This window comes from Quercus robur, chromosome 6 (genome assembly GCF_932294415.1).
Source record: "Quercus robur chromosome 6, dhQueRobu3.1, whole genome shotgun sequence".
Taxonomy (NCBI): Eukaryota; Viridiplantae; Streptophyta; class Magnoliopsida; order Fagales; family Fagaceae; genus Quercus; species Quercus robur.
Window position 1 is genome coordinate 15,947,133 of NC_065539.1, and position 23,495 is coordinate 15,970,627.

Below are 23,495 nucleotides of genomic sequence, written 5' to 3' on the forward strand. Positions count from 1 at the left end.
AATGTTCGTAAATAAGGTAATAAACTTGCTTATTTGTTAGTAAAATTTGCTTTAAGTAATTATCACTTTTCTATTAAGATTAAAGAGAGCCATTATTTTTTTTAGAACAAGCGTAGATTTTATTTCTAAATAAAGTTCTTGGTCTTTCTAAAAAAAGAAACTTCTAGCCCGGACTGGACAGACCAAAAATAGAATTGTCTCCTTTTTTTAGTATATATAATTTAATATATATTTTTTTCATGGGAATTTATTTTTTTTTTTAAAGAGTAAAAATTTGATAATCGACCCTTCTAGCACGCCGCTTTTATTTATTTTTTGGTTTACAAATATTTGGATCTCCCGAGGGCATGATCACAGGAGGAAATTGGAGTTGTTACTTACAGTTACAGGATAAGATTAGATTCCACACTTCCCAATTTCTCAGCAAAATCTTTACGTCATCTCCATTCTTATTATTATTATTATTTAAAAAAAAATACTTATTTCAATAGTAAATTTATACATTAAAGGTCTCCGACACTCATTGACACCTTATTTCATCAGAAAAACAAGTTTGTTCGTCTATTTTGCTTCAATTAACTCAGAAAGATGGAGTCCATTTCTTCAGATGTGAAACAACGCCTTGCAAGAATCTCAGCTCATCTCAACCCTTCTCCTAATCTCCAGGTTTCCCTTTGATTTGAATCTCTTCCTAATTAACTATTGTTCAACTTTGCAAATTCTCTATGCTATATATTGATTGAATATGTTATCATAATATTAGGTGGAGGAGAATTGGGTTTTGAGAGGCGAGAATTGCCGGGCGAAAGGCGGGTCACCCGGATTCAAAGTGGCAATTTTGGGTGCTTCAGGTGGCATTGGGCAACCACTAGCCATGTTGATGAAGATGAATCCACTGGTTTCAGTTCTTCATCTCTATGATGTTGCCAATACTCCTGGTGTTACTGCTGATATCAGTCACATGGACACCTCTGCCGTTGTAAGTAGTTACTTCTTCCTTCTTCTTTTCTTTCTTTTTTTATTTATTGTATTTTAACTTATGGGTGAATTTGAATTTGGACCACCTTCAACTGTTTTGTCCTATATTTTGGTACACATTTGGTTTGTCATGTAATTGTTGTCGGGGTTACATCAAACTTTTTATTTGATAATTCGATATTTGAGGAGGGGGATTTGAATCCTGAACGTCTTCGTTGAAAACAACAAGATGTGCTAGTTGAGTTATAAGGCTTTTGGCAGAAGAAAATACCAAAGGGGGAAAAAATTTACAATGCACAAAAGGTTTTTAGGTGATTATCCAAAAAGAAAGGTCTTACCAATGCACAAAACTCCCACTTTTGTGGAGTTTTGGAGAGGTGATTGGTAAGCAACCTTACACCCAATTATTTTTTGGAGAGGTTGATTCCCGAACACGAATCCATGACCTTTTGTGTTTAGGTGATTATCCAAATAGAGGCCGGCAATTTTGATCAGGATAGTCAGTTTGCTTTTTATTTGAATCTTTGAACTTTGTTGGGTAATATTTTCAATGTGGTGAGGCGGGATTGACAAGTATCTTTAAATGTATAGGTGCGTGGGTTTTTGGGGCCGCAGCAGCTGGAGAACGCCCTTGTGGGGATGGACCTCGTAATCATTCCTGCTGGTGTTCCCCGTAAACCGGGAATGACAAGGGATGATCTGTTCAACATCAATGCCGGAATTGTTAAGACACTTTGTGAAGGAATTACCAAGTTCTGTCCAAATGCTATTGTCAACTTGATCAGTAATCCTGTTAACTCCACAGTTCCAATTGCAGCAGAAGTTTTCAAGAGAGCAGGCACCTTTGATCCAAAGCGACTTTTGGGTGTAACAATGCTTGATGTTGTTAGAGCTAATACTTTTGTGGTATGCACAGTCAATTTCAGTTTTTTTCTTGTGTTTCTTTATTTTTGGAAACTTGGAGTGTTATTGGTTATAATCCAATTTGACATTAGCAAGCATAAATATACTAGTTTATGGCTGATCACTCTGATTGTTATCCCAACTGTCCTTTTATTTTTCATTTTCATTGACCATTCATATATTATTTCTAAAGCACCTGTTAGTATAGGATTTAAGGCTTTTGTGAGTACCCCAAGAGGTGGAAGTCACTTCCTTTACTTTTGACCAGTGCTAAGAGAAAAAAGTGTGTGTGTGTGTGAGAGAGAGAGATGGTATTATGCCATTACATGGAAATGTTTTCCATGATAACAAATGTAATCCGATGGGATTATAACTGAAAAGAAGACTTCCAGTGATATTTGTGACTTGGAGGCAGGGCTTTTTTGGTCAGTTGCCTTTCATATTGTAATTTTTTTTTGTCTGTTTTCTTTTCTTCTTCTTTTTTTGTGGTGTGGTGTGGGGGGGGGGGGGGGGGGGTTGTGGGGGTTGTGGGGCAAAGGTGAGGGCTGTTGCAGGGGAGGTTAATGCAATAATCTATTTTTGTTTCTGAACCTAACTTAAAATTTTCCTTTATTTTCTTTTGGGTCTACTGCAGGCAGAAGTTTTAGGTCATGATCCCAGAGAAGTTGACGTTCCAGTGGTTGGCGGTCACGCAGGGGTTACAATTTTACCTCTTCTATCCCAGGTTGAAAAAAAGTTGTAGTCAAATGCTTGTGTTTAGATACCTGAAATAGTATGCTCTAGTGCAGCATGCAGATATTTCTTTCTTTCTTGACAATTGATTGTATACAGGTTAAACCTCCCTGCTCTTTCACTCCAAAAGAAATTGATCAACTGACAGATCGCATTCAAAATGGTGGAACAGAAGTTGTTGAGGTACAGAAATACATGTTTGGTTTGCTCTTAGGAATATATATTTTGTGCTGTATTTTTCTTTATTATGTGTACAATGGACTTCCATTAAAACATTTCACTTTTGTGAAATGATACTACGGCATGCCTTAGGGATGATTTTTTCTTATTGGTAAGTTATACACGCACATGGTGGGTCTTTAACCCATGAGCTTACGCTTCATCAAATTATTGTAGGATTGCCATTGGAGCCAGAGTTCATTGGCATAAATTTTTTAGTCTTTAGGAGATTAAATGACAAGGACCATATGATTCTCAGAACTGACATAGATCAACTTGTGTGCTTGTTTTGCCAATTACATGGTTGGCTATTACATGTAAGCCTTCTTGGTCTTATGAACATCAATTGAATTGGATCTCAGTCTCACAGACCTAGTTTTTTACTTGGATCAATTGATTTACACAGACCTTATAGGTGTTCTACAACACATCATAAGTTTGGAGAGTGGTAGACTGTTTTACATTCATGTGTAAATAACTACCTAAATAGGAAGTAGAGGGAAAAGAAAAGGCTTAACAATTATAAGATTAGGGGAAGAAGAAATAAATGAAGAAAAACTTACCTGCAACTACAACAGATACTTTCCTGAACCAGAAAGGCTTCCTGAATTTCTTGAGGCACACTAGCTTACTTCTACTTAAATTATGAGCGAAATGGGCTGACAAAGAAATCTTTGCTCTAGAATGTTTATGAAGCAATTGACTAGAATGCAAATTACACCCTCAAAGTTTCGATTCATTTTTTTTAGCTCCTTATATTTAAATTTTTATAATTTTAGTCCCTAATGTTTGGGATCATTTATTAATGTCGTTCTTTTTTTCTTTTTCTTTTTTCCTTCCTATTAATGACATGGCACTTAAATGCCAAAATAACGTAGTTTTAGCTTATTAAAACTATGCTGTTGGCCATAGGCAATCCACTTATGGGTGAAAAGTTTAGTGTTTTGACTTTTCCCCCCATTTTTACAGTTTCCTATACACACCACCATGGCTAGTTGCCTCTTGACCTATCACCCACCCAAAAACCTCCTCCATTGAGCTCTGCCCTACCACACTCACCCACCATAAATACCGCAATTGTTCATACCGATCAACCAAATTAAAACGGTGACCTAGACCCACAAAATGCTTCCTTCCATTCCCTCAACCTGAAATCCAAAATGTCAAGCCGCTTCTGTTCACAGCCATGGCCAAAACCCAACATCCTAAGTCACTTACAGATTCACAGTCCAAAAACCAATTGGATTGCCTCCTGCAATCAGTGGCCTAAACCACACCTAGATAAATCCTCAATCAAAGACCAATTACAACATATTATTTCACCTATGTCCTCAAAAAAGCATTATGCAGATTATCTGTCATTAAAAGAAAACCTTAACCCTAATTAAGTCTTTCTAATTTCAATTTTTACACCCACTGCAGCTATAAGAAAACCAACCCTAACTCCCTCAGTCCCAACCCAAACTCATCTTTTCCCCAACACCTAAACAAAACAAAAATGAAAGAGAGCCCAAATAGAGCCGAAGTTGAGTGAAAAAGTGGAGGGTGTCTTCTCTTGCTTCTGATAGCCATGAATAATAGCAGGACAAGTAGCAAATTGGGTTCTAGAAGAGCCCTTTACTAGTTAAAAAGTGGGACTTATATACGGAGACATTATGGACTAGCTCTTGTTTGGCGTATTGTATCACCATCACAGCTAGCTCTTGTTTGGAGTGTATATAGAATTTTAAATTTAGCTGATTATGAAGCCTGCAGAACTCACCTGCACAAGACTGCAAAACCTTAGACAACATGCTTGAAGAACCATACAATCATACATAAAGCCTGGAGCCATTATAATTTTCAATATTGGAAAACTGGTTTAAGCCAAGGAGAAAGTTCTGTGTGGATATATGGCTTGATGAAGGTAGATTCAGTGATCTATTATTGAGAATAAAGTTAGCAGCACTATCTAATCCAGAAGGGTATTATATTAGAGTCATATAGAATCATAGATAGAAGAATATGGCCTCATAGTATGTTTCTGGTGGCACAGCTTTCTACGAGTGCATCATCTGATCCAGTGCACTAGGGTTTTTTTTTTGGTAGGCATGGCTTTTTTCATTAGCGCATCACCTGATTCAGTGCGAGGATAAAGTAGCTTTAGGAGTCTATATTGCTAGATATGTAGCAAACTAATTTCCTGAAAATAGAGACAGTAGTTGGGACATATCTATATATTTCTTAGCTGCTACCTTGAAATTCACTGACCAGTTAGCAGATTTTATTTATTTATTATTCTTTTATTTATTTATTGAATGGGTGGGGGGATTTGAATCTTGAACGTTTCTATTGGAAATATCAAGAGGCACCAGTTGAGCTACAAGACTCTTGACAACTAGCTAGCTAATTCAATATAGTGTCATCTAATAGATGAGGCTGGTATTCACTGTATTATGACCCAAATGCTATGTTCTGGTTTAAAAATACTTGGGAATAATGGAGACAGTTTTGTTTCCTATTATAAAGTATTTTTGCATTTAGAACTTACTAAAGTAGCTTGATTGCTCTTCTTGCTCGAGTTTTGATTGATTATCTTTCCAGGACTCTTATCTAGTTTTGTTCTGTTGTCATTATGTTTTTCACAGTGAATTCTTATTTGACTCAGCACTGCTGACATTATTTGCAGGCAAAAGCTGGAGCTGGTTCTGCAACACTATCAATGGTTTAGTTGTTTTCTACCTTTTCTTAATAGTTGCTTTATCTATATCTATCATTTCCACATAATTTCCATGCCTTTAACGGTTGTACTCACTTTGAATATAACAAAATGTAATAAAAAAAAATGCAGGCATATGCTGCTGTTAAATTTGCAGACGCATGTCTAAGGGGCTTGAGAGGAGATTCCGGCATTGTTGAATGTGCATTTGTGGCTTCTCAGGTATATTCTTTGAGTCCCTTTTACTTTAGCATCTTTGAGTATCTTCTTCTTACTTTTAATTTTTACAGTTTCAAATTGTGTTTGTTTAAGAAATAATGCATTTCCTGTTCTAGGTGACCGAACTTCCTTTCTTTGCATCCAAGGTACGGCTTGGCCGTACAGGAGCCGAGGAAATATTTTCTCTGGGCCCTCTGAATGAGTATGAGAGGTCTGTACAAACAGAGCATAATTTAATTCCCTGTTCTATTTATATGATGAGTTCTAAACTAGGCAATATTATAAACAGGGCTGGCTTGGAGAAGGCAAAGAAAGAATTGGCGGCAAGCATTGAGAAGGGAGTCTCATTTGTCAGAAAATGAGAACAGCTGCAAATAACCTGGTTGTCCTGGATAATATTCCAATCCTTATGGATCATCATCTGTTTATTCAAGAACACAGTTCCTGAAAATAAGTTGTTGGATTTTTCTTATAAGTTATAGTTGTGCTAGATAGAAGTGCCTTGGAGCTGCCACAAAGAGGTTTCAATCACGCGGGTTGCTTGTTTGGGCTTAATTGAAATTCATGTAATAAATTAATAAATTAATAAATGGTTGTGTTTTTTAAAAGAGTCTGGTTAATGTGTGCTTTTAGAGCACATATTAAACTTTCTATTTTTGGAAACATTTTTTTGAAAATTGAAAAAACTGTCATTATTTTTTCAATTCTCAAAAAAAAAAAAATTCAAAAATGAAAATTAATGTGTATCTTAAGAGCACACATTAATAAAATCCTTTTTAAAATGTGAACTAATTTTTATTTTCAATTTAATTATACAGTAATTTATCTCTATCCAAGATGGAGTACAACCTGCTTTTTACTTGGCAGGATGTTTATTTTCTGAACATAAGAACATTGGAATTTGGAATCTACCAAGAGGAGAAACGAATATTGGAGCCTATTCCAAGATGAGTATTTTCTTATCTTGGGAATTGGATTTTCATCAGTTCTTTCAGTATACTACTATTTCCTTAAGAAACCGCCAATGCCTAGATTTCAGCAGTTCTTACTGTTAATGTGTCTATTTTAAATTTTTAATAGGGAAAAGGTAACTGATGCATCAGAGCGGGTACTCCCCATTATAATTTGATATATTTATATTTTTGAGATTTAATAAATGGTTGTTAATATGATTTATTTAAGTATTTTGAGAGTTAGTTTTGGTACAATTTGAATATTAGGCTTAATTATGTCTAATCATTTTATTGAATATTGAGTTTAAATAATATAACTTTTTTACTTATCAATAAACACTTAACACATCAGTAATTTGTAAAACATTTTATAACTTTAGCATTTTCCTTATTTTAAAGGCCATAAAAAAATTTAAAAAATCTAAAACAAAATACACAAGTTCAAAAAAATTAGCCCTACAACATAAATTACCAATAACAAAGTTAAAAAAATTTAAGCTCAATTAATCAATTTTACCTAAAATAAACAATCTGGCCCTTTAAAAAATTTTAAACAAAATAATTTTGTCCTTACTAGCAATAGATGCATGCTACCCAAAAAACAAACTCATCGGCTAAACAACAACAAAGCTGGAAGTTGAAGACACCACATGCAGCCAACAACAGAGCTATCCCTCTAACTCCAAATCCTGGCTCCCTCACTTAGGTTGAGTTGAAAAATTCATCAATTCCAACCCATACACCCTCTGATTACTTCTTTTTATCAATTGACATTCTAAGTCCTAGCTCCGTCACTTAGGTTTGGGTTAAAAAATTTATCAATTCCAACCCACTTCTTTTTATCAGTTCACATCCCAATATTTATTTTTGACATTGGGGGGAATTAAGAACTTGATTTTATTAATAAATGGATTAAATACACTTACAGTTAAGCTTGTGTCTTGACAACTTTCTACTCTGATGAGGCTGGGTTTGGTGATCCATAATCCTTTGATGTGGAAAAGCATGTGAGCACTACGGACCATTGCTAGATTGACTTTGGGCCATAACAGATCAAAAGTGTGGATTTCTACATTAAGGCCAATAACCTTTTCAAAGTCCTCAAAAGGCAAAGCTATTTGTTATTATTATTATTTTTTGAAAAGAGTATTTGCTATTTCTAGTCATCTTTCAATTTTAATACGTTTTCACCAACTGAATAATATGCCTACATGTGCTTTCATATATATATATATATATATATATATGGGTAACTCTATGTGCTTCTATATATATATATATATATACACGGATTGAGTTCAAGTTATACCTAGTGTAACTTTATATGCTTCTATATATGTATATGTGTATGTGTATATATATATATATATATTAAGTTCAAGTTACACCTGATGTAACTCTAAATAATGTTACAACACTCAATAACTTATTATAGAATTCATATTTTGAAATCTCACCATTGAAATACATGTTCTATATGTTCTTAACATTCATACCAATTTTCATGTCAATTGGATGTTATTTACCATTTGATCCATAAACTCATCTTTTATGCATTATTTTAAATTATAAAAACTTGAATTTAAACAATTGATTGATGACATGACTATTAATTTTTTATCACCTTGAAATTTTATAGGCATAAAGAATATATGAAGATAATGTAATCTAACAGTAGATTTATTAAAATTTGCATCTAATTAAAAAATATTGAATAATATAACATTGTTTAAAATTATATAAAATATAACTTAAACCTAGTTCTTTTTATATATATATATATATATATATGAGCGCATGCACCTTAAGAATCTTATAACTTAATTGATACTTCTCGGTAATTTCAACTAACACATCAATTTAAATTTCTCTTTCTTTTATTGTGATTGAATTTAAATCACTTTCTTTGATTGTGATTGAATGATATACACATACACGTGTTTATGCACCATACAAGAAGTGTGAGTGGAAGAAGGTGGCGGTAGTATCGTTAGTGTTGGTTGGTGAATAAATAAAGAAGAAATGATGGATAAAAATGTACTTGAATTATAAACTTTATTGACTCGTTATTGATACGGCAACTCATATCGGCATGAAATGAATACGTGCAGAAGCTGAACAATGATTATGAAGAATTGGCCGTGAAACATTACATAATTAAAGCAAGAGTTCCCCTTCTCATTTCCTGCCTTCTTGGCCCCCACCCTTTCTGCTCATCAATCGATGCACCCCACAAACTTCTTTATATGTCTGCATTTATAACAAAACCATTCATCCTTTCCTGTTCATCAAGCTGTCATCTCGCTCTCTCACTCTCAATTGACGTGTTTCACTTGAATGGTGAACAGTGTAAGATGTTTACTTTCCATTTTTATAATCAAGATAATAAGATGTGGTAACTCAAGGGTAATGTAGTTGTTTTGAGGTTTCATAGGATCTATAAAGTTGTTTTTTTTTTTTGAATGGATCTATAAAGTTGTTTAGATTTAAATCTTCTATTAACTATTTTTTAATAATCCCTACGGGATTTTTTTCAGTACGTGTGGAACGGTACTACTTACTTTGGAGATTAAATAAGTAATTAAGTATCGGTTTAGATTGCACTTATAAGTTAGTTTATTGTTTATTTTTATTATTATTTGTGAGTCTCATGTGAGTTATTTATTTATTTTAGTTTATTTTTGCTTAATTTTTTTTATTATTTGCAGATTCTATGTGAGTTAGTTAGTTATTTTATGTAACTTATATATTTATTTATGGTATTTTTAGCAAAAATATTTTAGGAGAAAATACAAAATAATTTTTTCTACAACTTACTCATGTGATAAGTCGTGAGTGATGAGTCAACAACTCCATCACTCACAATTTACAACGTAAGTAAGTTGTGATAAAAGATGTGTATCTAATATTACTCTATTTAAAAAAAAAATAGATAAATTATTCTAAACCAACCTTAATGCACACGTTCAAAAATATTATAATAATTAAATTTGGACAAAGATTAATTTTTGTAGTAATACTCTAAAATTTTAAGAGGGTAGGATTGAATATAAAATTAAGTAGTGGAAGAAAAAAACACTTTGCTCATTCTGTGCTAAAATTACTATAGAAACTTAGACCTAGCGCCTAAAGTTTAACATGGGCAAAAGTTTTTGATTTACTTTACAGCTTTCATTTGCTCCTGTGTCTCCTTTCACTTTTTTAATATGGTATTTAATATTCAAAAGTTACGAACATGTATGAAAGTTGAAAGGTAGAGTCACGTCCAACCTTTTTGCTTTTCCAACATCACCTCAAATGTCTCCCTGCCTTTGCATATTTTGCATTAAATGTGTTTTAATAAAACAAAAGTGGGGGTGATCTTCATTTCCATTTTTGTTTTTTTCTTGGGTGCATGTATATTCCGTGCAATAAAATTCGGGTTTGACGTGTGGAACAGTGTAAGTGTATATGCAGTGCTGGTGACTGGTGACTGGTATATGTCTGTTCTTTCTAAGGGAGATCATATTCATTGCTAGCTAGACAGCATGAATGAATATATATATATATATATATATATTTTTTTTTTTAATTTGTAATTAAAATGAATCCTTATATTAATAAATAAAGTAATAAAAGCATGTAGCTACAACTCTTTTTTGCCACAATTATAACATGAATTATTATAAAAATTGTGACTAAAGTTGTGGTTGTAGAAAAACTAATAACTTTATCTACACCATTATATAAAAGCGTCTCGTGAATGTTTATTGGTATAAATCACATCATCAATTAATTTGACATAGACATTTTAATATTCCACTCCTTGGGTATCCATAGTTCACTTGATGTAACCACGGGTATTAGAAGCAGATTTGAAACTCATTGTTGTCTTTACATTTAAGTTTGATGCCTTATCTTCCACAGTGTAGAGTGGAAACTTTGGCCTATTCTGTCTCATTCTTTTTTATCCTTTAACACTTTATCTTTGGTAAGCCTTTAAGAATATAATATCAGGACACTTTCAGGAAAAAAAGGCATTGCATTACTCGTGGTCTCTACGTTGCCGTTGGTCCTTGGTTGTAGTTGAAAAAAAAAAAGCAATAAAATGACAAAACGAGATTATATTCCTGCATCCACCTTCCACCTATTGGAAAAAAAAACAATATTGGGAGTTGTTGGACCATCATCCAATCACACTTTGACCAATCAGTGTCGGAAGATGTTTGAAAACTTTTTTTTATAGTTGTAAATGTTAAGGGTGAGTTTGGTTCAATTTTCTGAAATTATATTATTTGAAAAAACGGCTTTTTGTTATTGCTAATCACTTGATTTAATGTGGAAATGCAAAAAATCACGTTATACAGCCAAAAAAGCATGATTTGTAATTAAATTTTACCAAATGCATTTGCAAACGTAAATTCTTTTTGCCCAAAATATGATAACCAAACATGCACTTACAATTGAATAACGATGTGAAAAATTAAATAAAAAATAAAAAACAAAAATGAGAAGATGAAAAAAATCCTCGCCTAAATGCTCAATTTAGGTTCCAATATTATGTTAGTTACCAATAACCTCAAGGATCGAATTATGAAAAAAGTGGACTAACAATATATGGCAAACACAACCTTAACATGCTGAAGCAGTTGGCAATTCATAAAGGATTGAACCAACTTAAACGAAATTCAATGAATATAGTTTTCAGTGGGGATATGGCCTTTTGGATGTGGTTTTCTATAGCAAAAAAGAGGAAAGAATTGTTTGGTAAGTGCTTTTTGCTCTCCACCATGTGTAGATAGTTTTTGATCAATGAGGTGGGTTAGGCTTTAGATTGTTCACTAAATTCCTATATCAAAATAAAGTGTTGTAAGAATTGTATTTTAATTAAATTTGGTTTATATTAAATCGAGTCAAGAAGATGACTCATGGTTCAGAAGATTGGACCAAGAGAAAATATTCTCACTTGAGCCAATGTCTGACAAAAAGTTCACGAAATTCTCGCTCAACCTTCACTAAAACAAATTTTAAATGAAAGTTCATGAGACCTTTGCTCAACACTTATTTAACCGAGCTTGCATGAATAATTTAACAACTATAAGGTGTCTGTTCACCCAAAAAAAAAAAAAAAAAAAAAAAAAAACCCAACAACAACAACAACTTTAAGGTGTCTAAAATATTCAAAAGTCCTCTTTCTAGAGTGCTTTTATTTGTGAGACTTTTTCAAACTTTCTTTTGAGAGTTCCTTACTTTGAGCCTTAACCGTGGGATTTAAATGTGAGTGTAATAGTGTTGTTAATCCGAAGTGCATAAACTTAAACCTTTGTCACTGAAATTACTTATTTCAAAATCGATTGGTGCATCTTAAAGATATATGGATGTATCTTAGAAAGCCCATAGAGATGTTACTCTAAATATTCTAAAGGATTTTAATCTGAATTACATCGTAGATAATTGGTTAATGGATTGGCTCCAAATTATTGACATTTCAGTGTTCTCATATGTGACCATACAGAGTTTAAATTCCCGCTACCCTATTCTAAGGGACAACAAAAAGTCTCAAAGTTAATATCTCACGTCCTGTGTACAACTGTACCATTGAGCAAAATACTTATTCGTGACATGGACATAACATACTCTATCTTAAACCGCTGATCTAATTGCGTCCCAGCTCAAGCTCAACTTAAAAGGGGGTGAACTTTCGACTCATTAACTCCCTTTAGAGGTAAACTTGACTTTATTTTATAAAGGGAAAAAAATAAAAGCCAACCGATATGATATTCAAGATGGTAACATTACATTACCTCTCTTTCTTTCTTTTTTTTTTCCTTTTTCTTTCTTTCTTTCACTCTCTTTTTTGGCTTAAAAGATAGTAATATATCTTTAATACTACTTTTTACTTTTTCTTCTCTTTTTTCTTTTCTATGAGACAAGATATTATATATAAGTATCATGCAATATCATTATACAAGGTACTTTATTGAATCTAGAAATTTAGATGGCTTTTTTTGTCGAAAGCATTGAATGAAGTCAAAGAAAACAAGAGATGGCAACATTAAATTAGGGCTGTCATGTGGGGTGCGACATCAAGAATTATCCTACCTACATTGTGGACTTAACCCTTTCCCCTATAATTTTGTATTTATTGCTCAGACCAAATTCTCCGTCTAAATCTGTTCTTGAATTCTCTCCATATGATTTTCGTTTCATATACTATTAACATACCGAAAAAGTTAACATATACTGTTTTTTTTTTTAGAACTTTTTATATTTCTCATAAAAATAACATCAAAATTTTTCTAAAATGATCAATTAACAAATATCCTAAAGGTGCCCATTAACTAGACCCTAACATATAGCAACTATTAGTTTAGAACAACACAATTAGATCAATTTTGAACAGCCATTGGTTAAGTGAACAACACTAATATTGTGCAATAAAATGTCAATGCAGTAGAAAGATAACAACACAATATGGTGAACACAAGAAAACCAATAGAGAATCGTTCCAAAGTAAAAACCATGGGTAGGGTTTGACCTTACCAACCCCAAGGTAAAATAAATCCATTAACTAAATCAAATTTTGTACAAGATAGAATTATCTAACTCTAAATGCTACTACCATGGTTTTAAAACCAAACCAGACCGGCCGATCTGATCAGAAACCGAGTATCAATCCAGTCCGGTCAAAAACGCCCAAAATCGGTCAAAAATCGGATTAAATGGTTTTGCCTCCAATCTGGTTTTTAAAACCATGGCTACTACCTAGTAAATACTTACTGATGTTATCTAATGTAACTTCTAATCCAAGGACTCATTTAACTTCTTATTGATGTAGCTTTTGAGAGCAAGGAGCAGAAATCCTTGAGATCTACAATAAGAAAACTCTCCAATAGCTTTTTTCACATGCTCTAGGGGTTTCTTATATACCTTAGGCTGTATATGGGCTCAATTTATGTTTCAGGTATGCTGCATTTCGATCAATCCAAATAAGCTCAAAAGACAAAAATATTAGGGCCCGTTTGGTAGAGCATTTTAGCAACATGTTTTCAGTTTTTAAACAACATTACACGTATTTCCACACATTTTTTCACCCATACGTATTTCAAAAAAATACAAATAACATTACTCAAACAACATTACTAGTTGTTCGATTGATCAAATAGCAATTAAAAAGTTGTCAAAATTTTGGAACCTTGAATCTGAAATACAGAATTAGGTAGCTATCTTGACTTCAGAAATATACTTCTAAAAACTAATACAATGCATATGTTGTTCACAGTTTGCAAACCTAATGTAGGTTTTATTCATAAAATTTTATTTCCTTGTCTTGACTGTGGAAGCATTTTAAAAATCAAAACTAGTAGTATCTCCATATATTAAAGGAAATTATTAGTTATTATTGTATTTGTCCACTATCATAACAAGGAAAGGAAAGGAGGTGCAGGGCTATATAGTACTAGCTAGTGTGCTAGAGAATTTTTCTAATTCCTTGGTTTTTATGTGCTTTCATTTTATCTCTCTGTCTCTTCGTGTGAGTTTGGATTGAGATGGAAAATTAAAATTATTTTACTATTCAACTTATTTTTGCTACTATTTATGGGTCCCACTGCACTTTTTGATATTATTCATGAGTCTCACTATATTATTTCAACTAACTTTTATCTTTATCTACAATATTTTCAACAATATGTTTTTAGTTTCAGTAAAATAAACGGTATTCAAACACATCATTTGTTGCTGAAAAAGATAACATAAGACAACTAAGTACAGTGAAAGGAGTTGACTCGAATATGAAAAAACTATTTGATAGATATATTCATATATGAGGAAAATGAGACTATTTGATAGATATGATATAGTTCTAGCAAAAGGAGAGGCCGAGGTTGCTAGACAAAAAGCTAGTCCCCTATTGGAATCCCATGTTTGGTAGATTTTTTAAAAAGTTGTTTGTCATATTGGGATCATTTTGTTTCTTTTCAAAGCAGAGTAGGATTCTATTAAAACTAAAAGTTAGAGTTCTTACACATTTTAACAATTTACACATTTTAACAATGTGGATAAATCAAAATCTAACAAAATTTGTAATCAAAATCTTGCAAACATTCACATTTTACATTTGTCCATTCTAAAATATTTTGTCCTCTAAGTTTGGTGTAATAGAGCTTCCTAATTGAAATTTGTCCCAGTTCATCAATCATGAAGCAATGATACGCGGAGCTACTGTACTAGTTTTTCTTTAGAACTACTAGTTTGATAATCCACTTGGAACAATTACTATTGCAGCATGCGTTATCTTATCTATTGTATGCTTTTGCATATTGTCAATCCATTTTCCTTTCAATTGAATAAAATTCAAATTTCTAGTTTGGACTTATTATTCTTAGTGAGTGAGAGTAGGTTGGATTAGGTTTAATCATTAATATTCAATATCACGCTGCTTACCCCACTAGTTCTTAAGGGCTACAGCTAATGGGCAAATCCTAATTTAGAGCCGTTTTGTCCTCTTGCACAGTAACCTTTAGCCTTTCATCTATTGAGTTCTATCTCTAGCTAAGCCAGTTGTAACAATGAAACTATTTGATCAACGGTCTAACCCGATCCATAACCTACAAAGAGGAAAAGGTACTGAGGTGATACGTCAAAGTCAGGTTGAATGATAGACTCTCTAATACTTAAGTCAGCATACAAACTATTAGAAGAAATGTTAAACACTGTCTTCTTTTCTTGTACTTGTACCGGTGATCGTCCCCCATTAATATTTATGTTGCTCAAGGATGTAATCCCTTCAATACATCAAAGAGATTATCATGTTTAATATACCCTCCTTAATTCAAGGGTTATCTCATGAATATTGAGATACATACTGATGAGTCGGAAATTTACGATCGTTATTAAACTAAGATCGTCATTAACCAAGAGAAGACGTCACGCATTTATTAGGCTCATTGATGATAAAGCGTAACGAACGAAGCAAAGGTCACAGAATGAGTTATGAACTTCAGACAAAGATTTTGTAACGCACTAGTCATTGAACATAAATACAGCAATTCATTACCCATTAATTATTCACACAACTATAAAAGAGAAGGCAACAGAAGTTAAAGGTACACACAAATACTTTCGAAAATCACTCTCCAACCAATTCTCTCTAAAATCTTTCTCCCTTACTGACTTAAGCATCGGAGGTAATTTGGCTAACTTCACACTGGCATGTTACTCTTCCACCTAGTTCATTTTTGTAGGTTTTCCTCCAACAGAAATGACCCTAATTACAGCTTAGTCCATCCACTACGACAAGGAGCTCAACTGCTAATTTTTTGCATCATCACATACTATAGATTTTAGTGTTGTTATGCAAGTATGAATGCATTTCAAGATGTAAAAGAGAATGGAATATTAGAGAAGTTCTCTAGTAATGCTCCCATCAAAAGAAAAATGATTTTATTTTCACTATATGTAATGGAACACTCATTGAGTCATGACATATAAGCCCCATAACCCCTCCCCCCTCCACTAACCTATGATTGTTAAGTAAAAACACAAAATACCTCCCCATTTGAAAAATAAAAATACTCGAGAGGCAAAATGGTGGAATTATGAGTAGAAAGAGTTTATAGATAAAACTTTTGTATTATAATTTTTGCAATAACTCTCATGTATGCAACTATGAATTATAAGAAAAAGAAGATGATAGATTCATGTGTAAACCCTAACTACAAATTTACAATCACTTATGTCATGAAGTTTTGGTATAGTTGTGGTATGGTATGTAATAATAAAAGAACAAGAACTGATAAATAGAATTTTTTATTTTAAAAACTCATCCTAGCTAGCCCATTTAAACCGACGAATACAACATTGAAGATTCTCCCATACAAAGACATCATTTAATGTTGAAAGAAGAATCAAACTCGTAAACCATCAGTCAGAGACTAAGCCAAAATATGCTAACTCCCACAAGCCAAAGCCCCAATCTAGAAGTCCTTTACAAAGATGGGACATGCCACGTTGATGAAAGGATGTCCCAACTCTCATGCAAACAGATCTTTCACTCTTCTTGCATTTGTCATTTCAGTATCAAACACTGACGTACGCTTTCGCCTAGATACCTTTCGCGCCCAATTTTATATTCGAGTGAGTGGACTGGTGACTGTAAATTGGACAAAAATTGGATAGTTGTTTAGCAAGTGTTCACCACCTTTTTTTTTTTTTTGCCATTATATTTAAAATGGTTAAATATATTATATATTAGCACGTGCTCTTGTTTGCTAGGAGCCTAGGACTCTGTTTTTTTTTTTCAGCCCTATTTCAAATAATTTTTACAATTTTTGAAGAGAAATTAGTTTTTAGCTTTTTCTTGCATTTATACAAGTAAATTACTAAAATATGTTATTCTCAAAAGCACAAAATCCTAAAAAAATTGGTTTGAAATTGGGTTTAAACTTGAATGTGTCATTCTTATTTTTCAAAATTTTAATTTCAAGTTTTTTATTTTTGAGAAAAATGTTGTACCTTTATTAAGGAATGTCAATCATATCAACTAAAATTATAACACTGAGATGTGGAGAAACATCCTCCATTCACACTGAGAACCCACTAACATGTCCAGTAATGTTACCTCTTAATATAAAAGAAATGAACAACAATAAAGTTTTCAACTAAACATATTGCCTCATCAATCAAATGACTATGAAACGCCAATGAGACATCCTCACTCCTCAAGGCATTGAAGATTATCTCTGACTCTCCCTATAAAATAAGAGATGACAGTCCAATATCTTGAGCAAAGGTTAAGGCCTTGACAGCTGCCATAGCTTCCACAGTTGCAACTGAACTTGCGAGGAGGATCTTCTCGGCCATGAATGCCATTACTTGACCCTTTTCATCCCGGATTACAACGCCTGTTCCAGCTACGTTTTTCTATTTAAACACGGCCCCATCAAAATTGATTTTGAGGTAAGATCTCGAAGGAGGCTAATTGATTTTGAGAAAGCTAGTTGGTAGTACAGTATTAGTAGCTCAACAGTAAACGCATAGTATATAACAAACACTACCAACCAGGCAACCGGGACGTGGGCATTGTCTGGGTCCTCTCAAAAATATGCATAGAGAGCAAGTTGGCTCCAAAATATAATTTCTTCTTATATGTCCTTTTCTACTAGTTAATATTCACCAACCCAGTATCATATTTGCACCAGAAATATTTTTTACATGACACAAACACCCTTTGTAAATGTATAGTCACATAATATAATACATATTCTGTAGAGAGGTATTTTTGGAAATTTCAGAAGACTGGAAGAATCTTCATTCTAATAAGATTCAAAAGTTGAACAAACCAAAAAGGACACTCACCAGCTCTGTAACAAACAACGTGTTGCATTACATGTCAATCACGTGCGAGGCATATGACGAGTCACTTTTGTGGGGAGCTAAAAAGGGCCACAATACCTCCAAAAATCCGCAAGAAAATTTGAGTTCCAAGCAGAGATAATCAGACAATTGTCGGATTGGCGGGTAGAAGGTAAAATTCGAAATTTATTTTCATGTCCCCTAAACCTAAGAATTATCAAAAACTTCCAACACTATTCAAAATTTTGCAAAATTCTAGAGTGCTCTAACTAGTTTGAATAATACCACAAAAAGCTCGATTTTGTGCTCCACCTGATATGATTGTGTCGAGTCCAATGCACCCAAGCGGAAGAACATTAATTATATTATAGAAATTTGTAAAACACTTGAAGAGCAAGATGCAAAAGTATAAATAGATAGCTAAAATAGTTATAAGTAGAATTTGAGTGAAGTTTGCAAAAACTGAAAATGCATGATGCAGAGGTTTACATTTGGAAATTCAAATGAAGATGGACTGCATTTTACTCTTCATATGAAGAAAAATACAAGTCCATTAGCTCATGCTACGATCAATTTTTAATTCAGAAAAAGGGCTATACATATCCAGAAAGCCAGAGAGTTCGCACTTTTCACTCAGTTTCACTCTCTACCAGGGAAAACCCACAGTCTCGGTAATTGAAAGGCACTGTTTTCGTAAATGCCTATCCAATGTTGGGGTCCATCATCATTAACATTCACAGACCACAAACACATTTTTCCATATACCCCGTTCATGTCTCTTTCAATTTCCCTTCTCACACGTCAAATACAAATACACTGACTCGCCTTGCATTTTTCCAAATGCAAAAATCTGGCTCTTGACGTTAACAGTGCAACACAAATGGAGGACCAGGACAGTACGTAACAGCTGCACCATAAACAGACATCAGAGGAAGCACAGTAACAAAAGTAGCTACTAGTACTGGCGCATGAAAATGACAAAACGCAGCAAATATCCGATTATCACCCCCCCAATCTTACACTGTACACAAAAACTTTGAAACATGTACTAGTACCTCCTTAAAGTTAGAGCAAACCTTAGCCAACCCTCCCCCAAAATAAACAAAATTAAAAATAAACGCTGAAATTATAAAAAAGAGCTAACACAATCCGTGGAATTTTTTAGAACAAACACTTCCACTCCCAACAAAACTAAAAACACTTTCTTCAAATGCTTAGAAGATCAGGTGGTGGTGATTGAGGTTGTGCGTCTTTCGAGTCTTTGGTTGTCGTTGTTGTTGTTGGAGAGTCTACAATGGCTGATGTTGGGGATGACTCTGATGTGACTGTTGAGTCTCCTTGTTTTGAGTTTGGTGGTTTTGGAACCTCTGTTAGAATTTGAACCACTTCTCGCATTGTTGGGCGCTCCACGGCCTGTTCTTCGACACACAACATTGCAACGTAGAATACGTGCATCACTTCATGGAGGGGAACTGAGGGGAGTCTTGGATCGAGGATTTTGAGAACTCCTTCCTTTTTCGAGTCTGTGATTTTTCGGACCCATTGAACTATGTCCACACCATCCCCAAATTCCCCAACTGGTTTTCTACCAGTAATTAGCTCTAACAGAACCACACCAAAGCTGTACACATCGCTCTTTTCATCGACCTTAAGAGTGTAGGCATACTCTGCAAAAACAAACGCTTTTAATTAGAACCTATATAAGGTACTATAACATTTAAATTGCACAATTTTTTCAATTTGAGGTCAACATTTTACCGACGGACCATTTGACAAATAAACATAATTGTGATTGTGTTCATAAATAAAAGTCTTATACAAGGAAGAGAGTTAATGGTTTACAGGGTTATAGTCAAAATTCAAACATGAAAGAGACAAAACCACAATCTAAATAATGCAAGAATTCATTTAAAACCACAGTACGAGACAAAAAATCAATGTTGGGTTTCAAGATCTTTGACATAATTAAGACTTTGAAAACAAAAGTTAGTACTTGCATGTCTATAGGAACACAATCCACAACAACAAAAATTCACAATTAATATATCACAGCTGTGAATCATATCATACCTGGTGCTATGTATCCGTAGGAGCCAGCAATCGCAGACATACACTCTGAAGTGCCCGAATCTTGCAAAAACTTGGCAAGGCCAAAATCAGCAACATGAGCTTCAAAATTGGAATCAAGCAGAATGTTGTTTGATTTCACATCGCGATGGACGATCAATGGGGAACAATCGTGATGCAAATAGCAAAGGCCCTTAGCAGACTCTATCGCAATCTTGTACCTGGTATCCCAGTGCAAATGACCTCCCTTCTTGCCATGAAGTACCTCACCTAAGCTCCCATTAGGCATGTACTCATAAACCAAAAGATTAGTCTCATGGTTTGAACAGAACCCCAATAATCTCACAATGTGTCGGTGCCTAATCCTCCCCAAAGTCTGTATCTCCGCGTTGAATCCATGGTCATGGGAAGATCCCCTGCTCATTGCCGGAAGCCTTTTCACGGCAACCTGTTCAGCATTTGGCATGGAACCCTTATACACAATACCAGCACCACCTTTGCCTATAATGTTATCCTCCTTCAACGAATCCAATACATCATCAACCGTGAAATCCAACCGTTGGAACGCCGTTAATTTCCAGGCACGAGACTCACTGGCCTTCTTCAAAGACCTGGCTTTGATGATTGCTGCCACTGCAAACGCAATGGAGCAAATGAGCAATCCAATGACAAGCAAAAGCTTCAGAGAAGCAGATAGTGGGCCTTTCTCATGAGCTTGGTGAGTTCCATTGGCAACCCCATCTTTGCAAGCCCCTAAATAAGGACCACACAGATCTGGGTTCCCCAAAAACGACGTGTAGTTAAAATAGCTGAATTGGCCAGTGCCAGGAACCAAACCAGAGAGATTGTTATATGAAAAATCAACAGAGGTCAAGCTTTGCATAGTTGCTATTGAAGCAGGAATGCTACCAATAAGATGATTTTTCGAAAGGTTGAGGTAATTCAGGATCCTCATACCAGTAATCTCGTTGGGAATCTGACCCGAAAGATCATTTCGGCTGAGATCAACAAAGGTTAGAAGTTTACATTGGCTGATTTCAGGTGCAATGGGACCTGAGAACTTGTTGTGGCTGAAGTCTATCTTGGAAAGTTGCTGTAACCTTCCAATCTGAGGTGGGATTGGACCCGAAAACTTGTTTCCATCAAGGAGTAGCTTCTGTACACTAGAGAAGTTACCAACACTCGAAGGCAACGACCCCGAAAGCATATTGTTGGAGAGACTAATCTGTCCGAGATTAACAGACATCGAATTGGTCTCAGGAAACTCCCCCACTAGATAGTTGTCTTGCAGTTCTACTTGTGTCAGCGCTGGCAAGTCAAGGAGGCCTTTTGGTATTGAGCCATTGAAAAAGTTCTCACCCATTCGGATCCGACTCAGTGACTGGCATTTTCCTAGTGATTCTGGAATCGGACCAAACAAGAAGTTTCCCAGAGCAATCAGAGTCTCAAGCTTATTTCCTGAACACAAATTAGGAGGCAGAGACCCAGTAAGTTTGTTGGAAGAAAGATCTAGAGTTTTAAGCCTTCCATTCTTTCCCAAACCCTGAGGAATGCTGCCAGTAAAGTTGTTCTCCCACAACTGTAATACCTCGAGCGCCGGCAAGTCTCCGACAAAGTCCGGAATAGCACCGTGAAGCTTGTTGCGAAACAAGTTCAACAGCGTCATGTTCTTCAGCTGAGCAAACGAGGATGGAATTTCACCGGTGAGCATGTTGTTCGACAAGTCCATGGATTTCAAGCTCGCCAAATTCCCAAGCTCCACCGTCAAAGACCCCGAAAGCGCATTCACTTGCAAAAACAGAGTGTCGAGCTTCTGTAGCTTCCCAATCTCCGGTGGAATCTCTCCGGTTAACCCGCAGTTTGCGGCGTCGATACGAACAAGCTCCGACAAGTTTCCGATCTCGGCGGGAATGCCACCCTCGTAGGCATTGAAGTATCCAAGGTAAAGCTCACGCAGGGTCGACAAGTTTCCGATCTCGGCAGGTATAGTGCCGTTTAGTTCGTTGCCGGAAACGGCCAAATACTCAATAAACTGCCATTGTCCGTACTGGGCCGGGATCTGACCGGCGAAATAGTTACCGCCGAGATGCAAATGGCGGAGGTTAGGCATTTCAGCGACAGTCAGAGGCAACTCACCGGTCATGTTGTTGTTGTAGAGATCGAGGACCTGGAGGTTCTTGAGAGAAGCGAGTTGGGTCGGGAAAGTGCCGTTGAAAATGTTGTTGGAGAGGTTGAGGTAGCGGAGAGTCGAGAGAGAAGAGAGCTGCGGAGGAATGGGGCCGGAGAGTTGGTTAGAGGCGACGGTGAGGTTGGAAAGGAAGCGGAGGTGGGCGAGGTCAGGGGAGAGAGTGCCGGAGAGATTGAGACCCGAGAGGTCGAGAGATGTCACGTGACGGTGAGTGGTGTCGCTGCACGTGACGCCCGTCCACGTGCAGTGGTTCGTGGTGGCGTTCCATGATGAGAGGGCCGATTGTGGGTCTTCTATGAGGGACTTTGCGGAGAGAAGTGCTTTGTATTCTGGGATGTGGGCTGAGCGAGTTGTGTGGATTTGAAGGTGGAGGTGGAGGAGGAGGAGGAGCAAGAGGAAGAGCTGCATTTTTTTTTTTTTTTTTTTTGGATTGGTATTGGGATGGGGGGGGTAGATGGAGAGTGGCTGTGGTGGGAGTGAAGAGAGGTTCAGTGAGACTGATGAGAAGGGGTTGAAACTTTGTACTTTGAAGCTAGTGTGATTTTATTCTTCAATCTTTATTTAAAATACTGAAAAAGTAACTCATATTATTAGTATTATTGATTATATATTATTCTTTATTTACTACTCCTATATGGCAGTAGCAAGTAGGAATAGATAGGTCATATTCAGCCAAAAAACAAAAAGTAGATATGTCATAGCCATAGGGCAGGTTTTTCAATTTTTTTTTATTTTTATGGGGGATACTTAACAATATGATTTTTTTTTTTTTTTTTAAATTAAAGTAGATTGGTCCTAGCTTTAAATTTTAATCATGAAGAGATGCATTGGGGGTGGGGAGGTACTTACAAATTACGACTTACGAGTAGAGAGAGAGAGAGAGAGTTATACTTGAAATCTTGAAGGTTATTCATTTAATCATTTTTTTTTTTTTTTGGATGTATGTTTATTGTTCTTTAACTAGGGCAGGAAGGATTCAGCCAAAAAAAAAATAGGGCAGGAAGGTTCCAATAAAAAAAATTTAAAAATAAATAGATAAATAAATAAAGGGCATGCATGCAGATGCAGATGCAGGAAGGGAATAAAAAAAAAAAAAAGGTAAGAAAGGAAAAAAGGAAATTTCCGAATATGCATCTCTTGTTAGCCCAAGGACCCAACCCTTCCTTTATCACTCCCAAAAGATACACATTCTAAGCACAAAAAG

General features: G+C 35.1%; 2 protein-coding genes across 2 annotated transcripts; one reads left to right on the plus strand and one right to left on the minus strand.

Annotated features, from left to right (window-relative positions):
• The first annotated feature begins 317 nt into the window (after positions 1-317).
• On the plus strand, positions 318-6,357 carry LOC126732981 (malate dehydrogenase, glyoxysomal-like). The gene is made up of 9 exons (XM_050436078.1): positions 318-666; positions 764-979; positions 1,570-1,884; positions 2,516-2,605; positions 2,713-2,796; positions 5,501-5,536; positions 5,663-5,752; positions 5,866-5,960; positions 6,039-6,357. The coding sequence occupies exons 1-9, from the start codon at positions 589-591 to the stop codon at positions 6,109-6,111; spliced, it is 1,077 nt and encodes a 358-aa protein (XP_050292035.1). The 5' UTR covers positions 318-588; the 3' UTR covers positions 6,112-6,357.
• Positions 6,358-19,011: 12,654 nt separating this feature from the next.
• LOC126732982 (leucine-rich repeat receptor-like serine/threonine-protein kinase BAM1) lies at positions 19,012-22,825 on the minus strand. The gene is made up of 2 exons (XM_050436079.1): positions 20,107-22,825; positions 19,012-19,703 (listed from the first exon to the last, which is right to left on the minus strand). Exons 1-2 carry the CDS (start codon positions 22,697-22,699, stop codon positions 19,243-19,245), a joined length of 3,054 nt encoding a protein of 1,017 aa, XP_050292036.1. The 5' UTR covers positions 22,700-22,825; the 3' UTR covers positions 19,012-19,242.
• Positions 22,826-23,495: the final 670 nt, after the last annotated feature.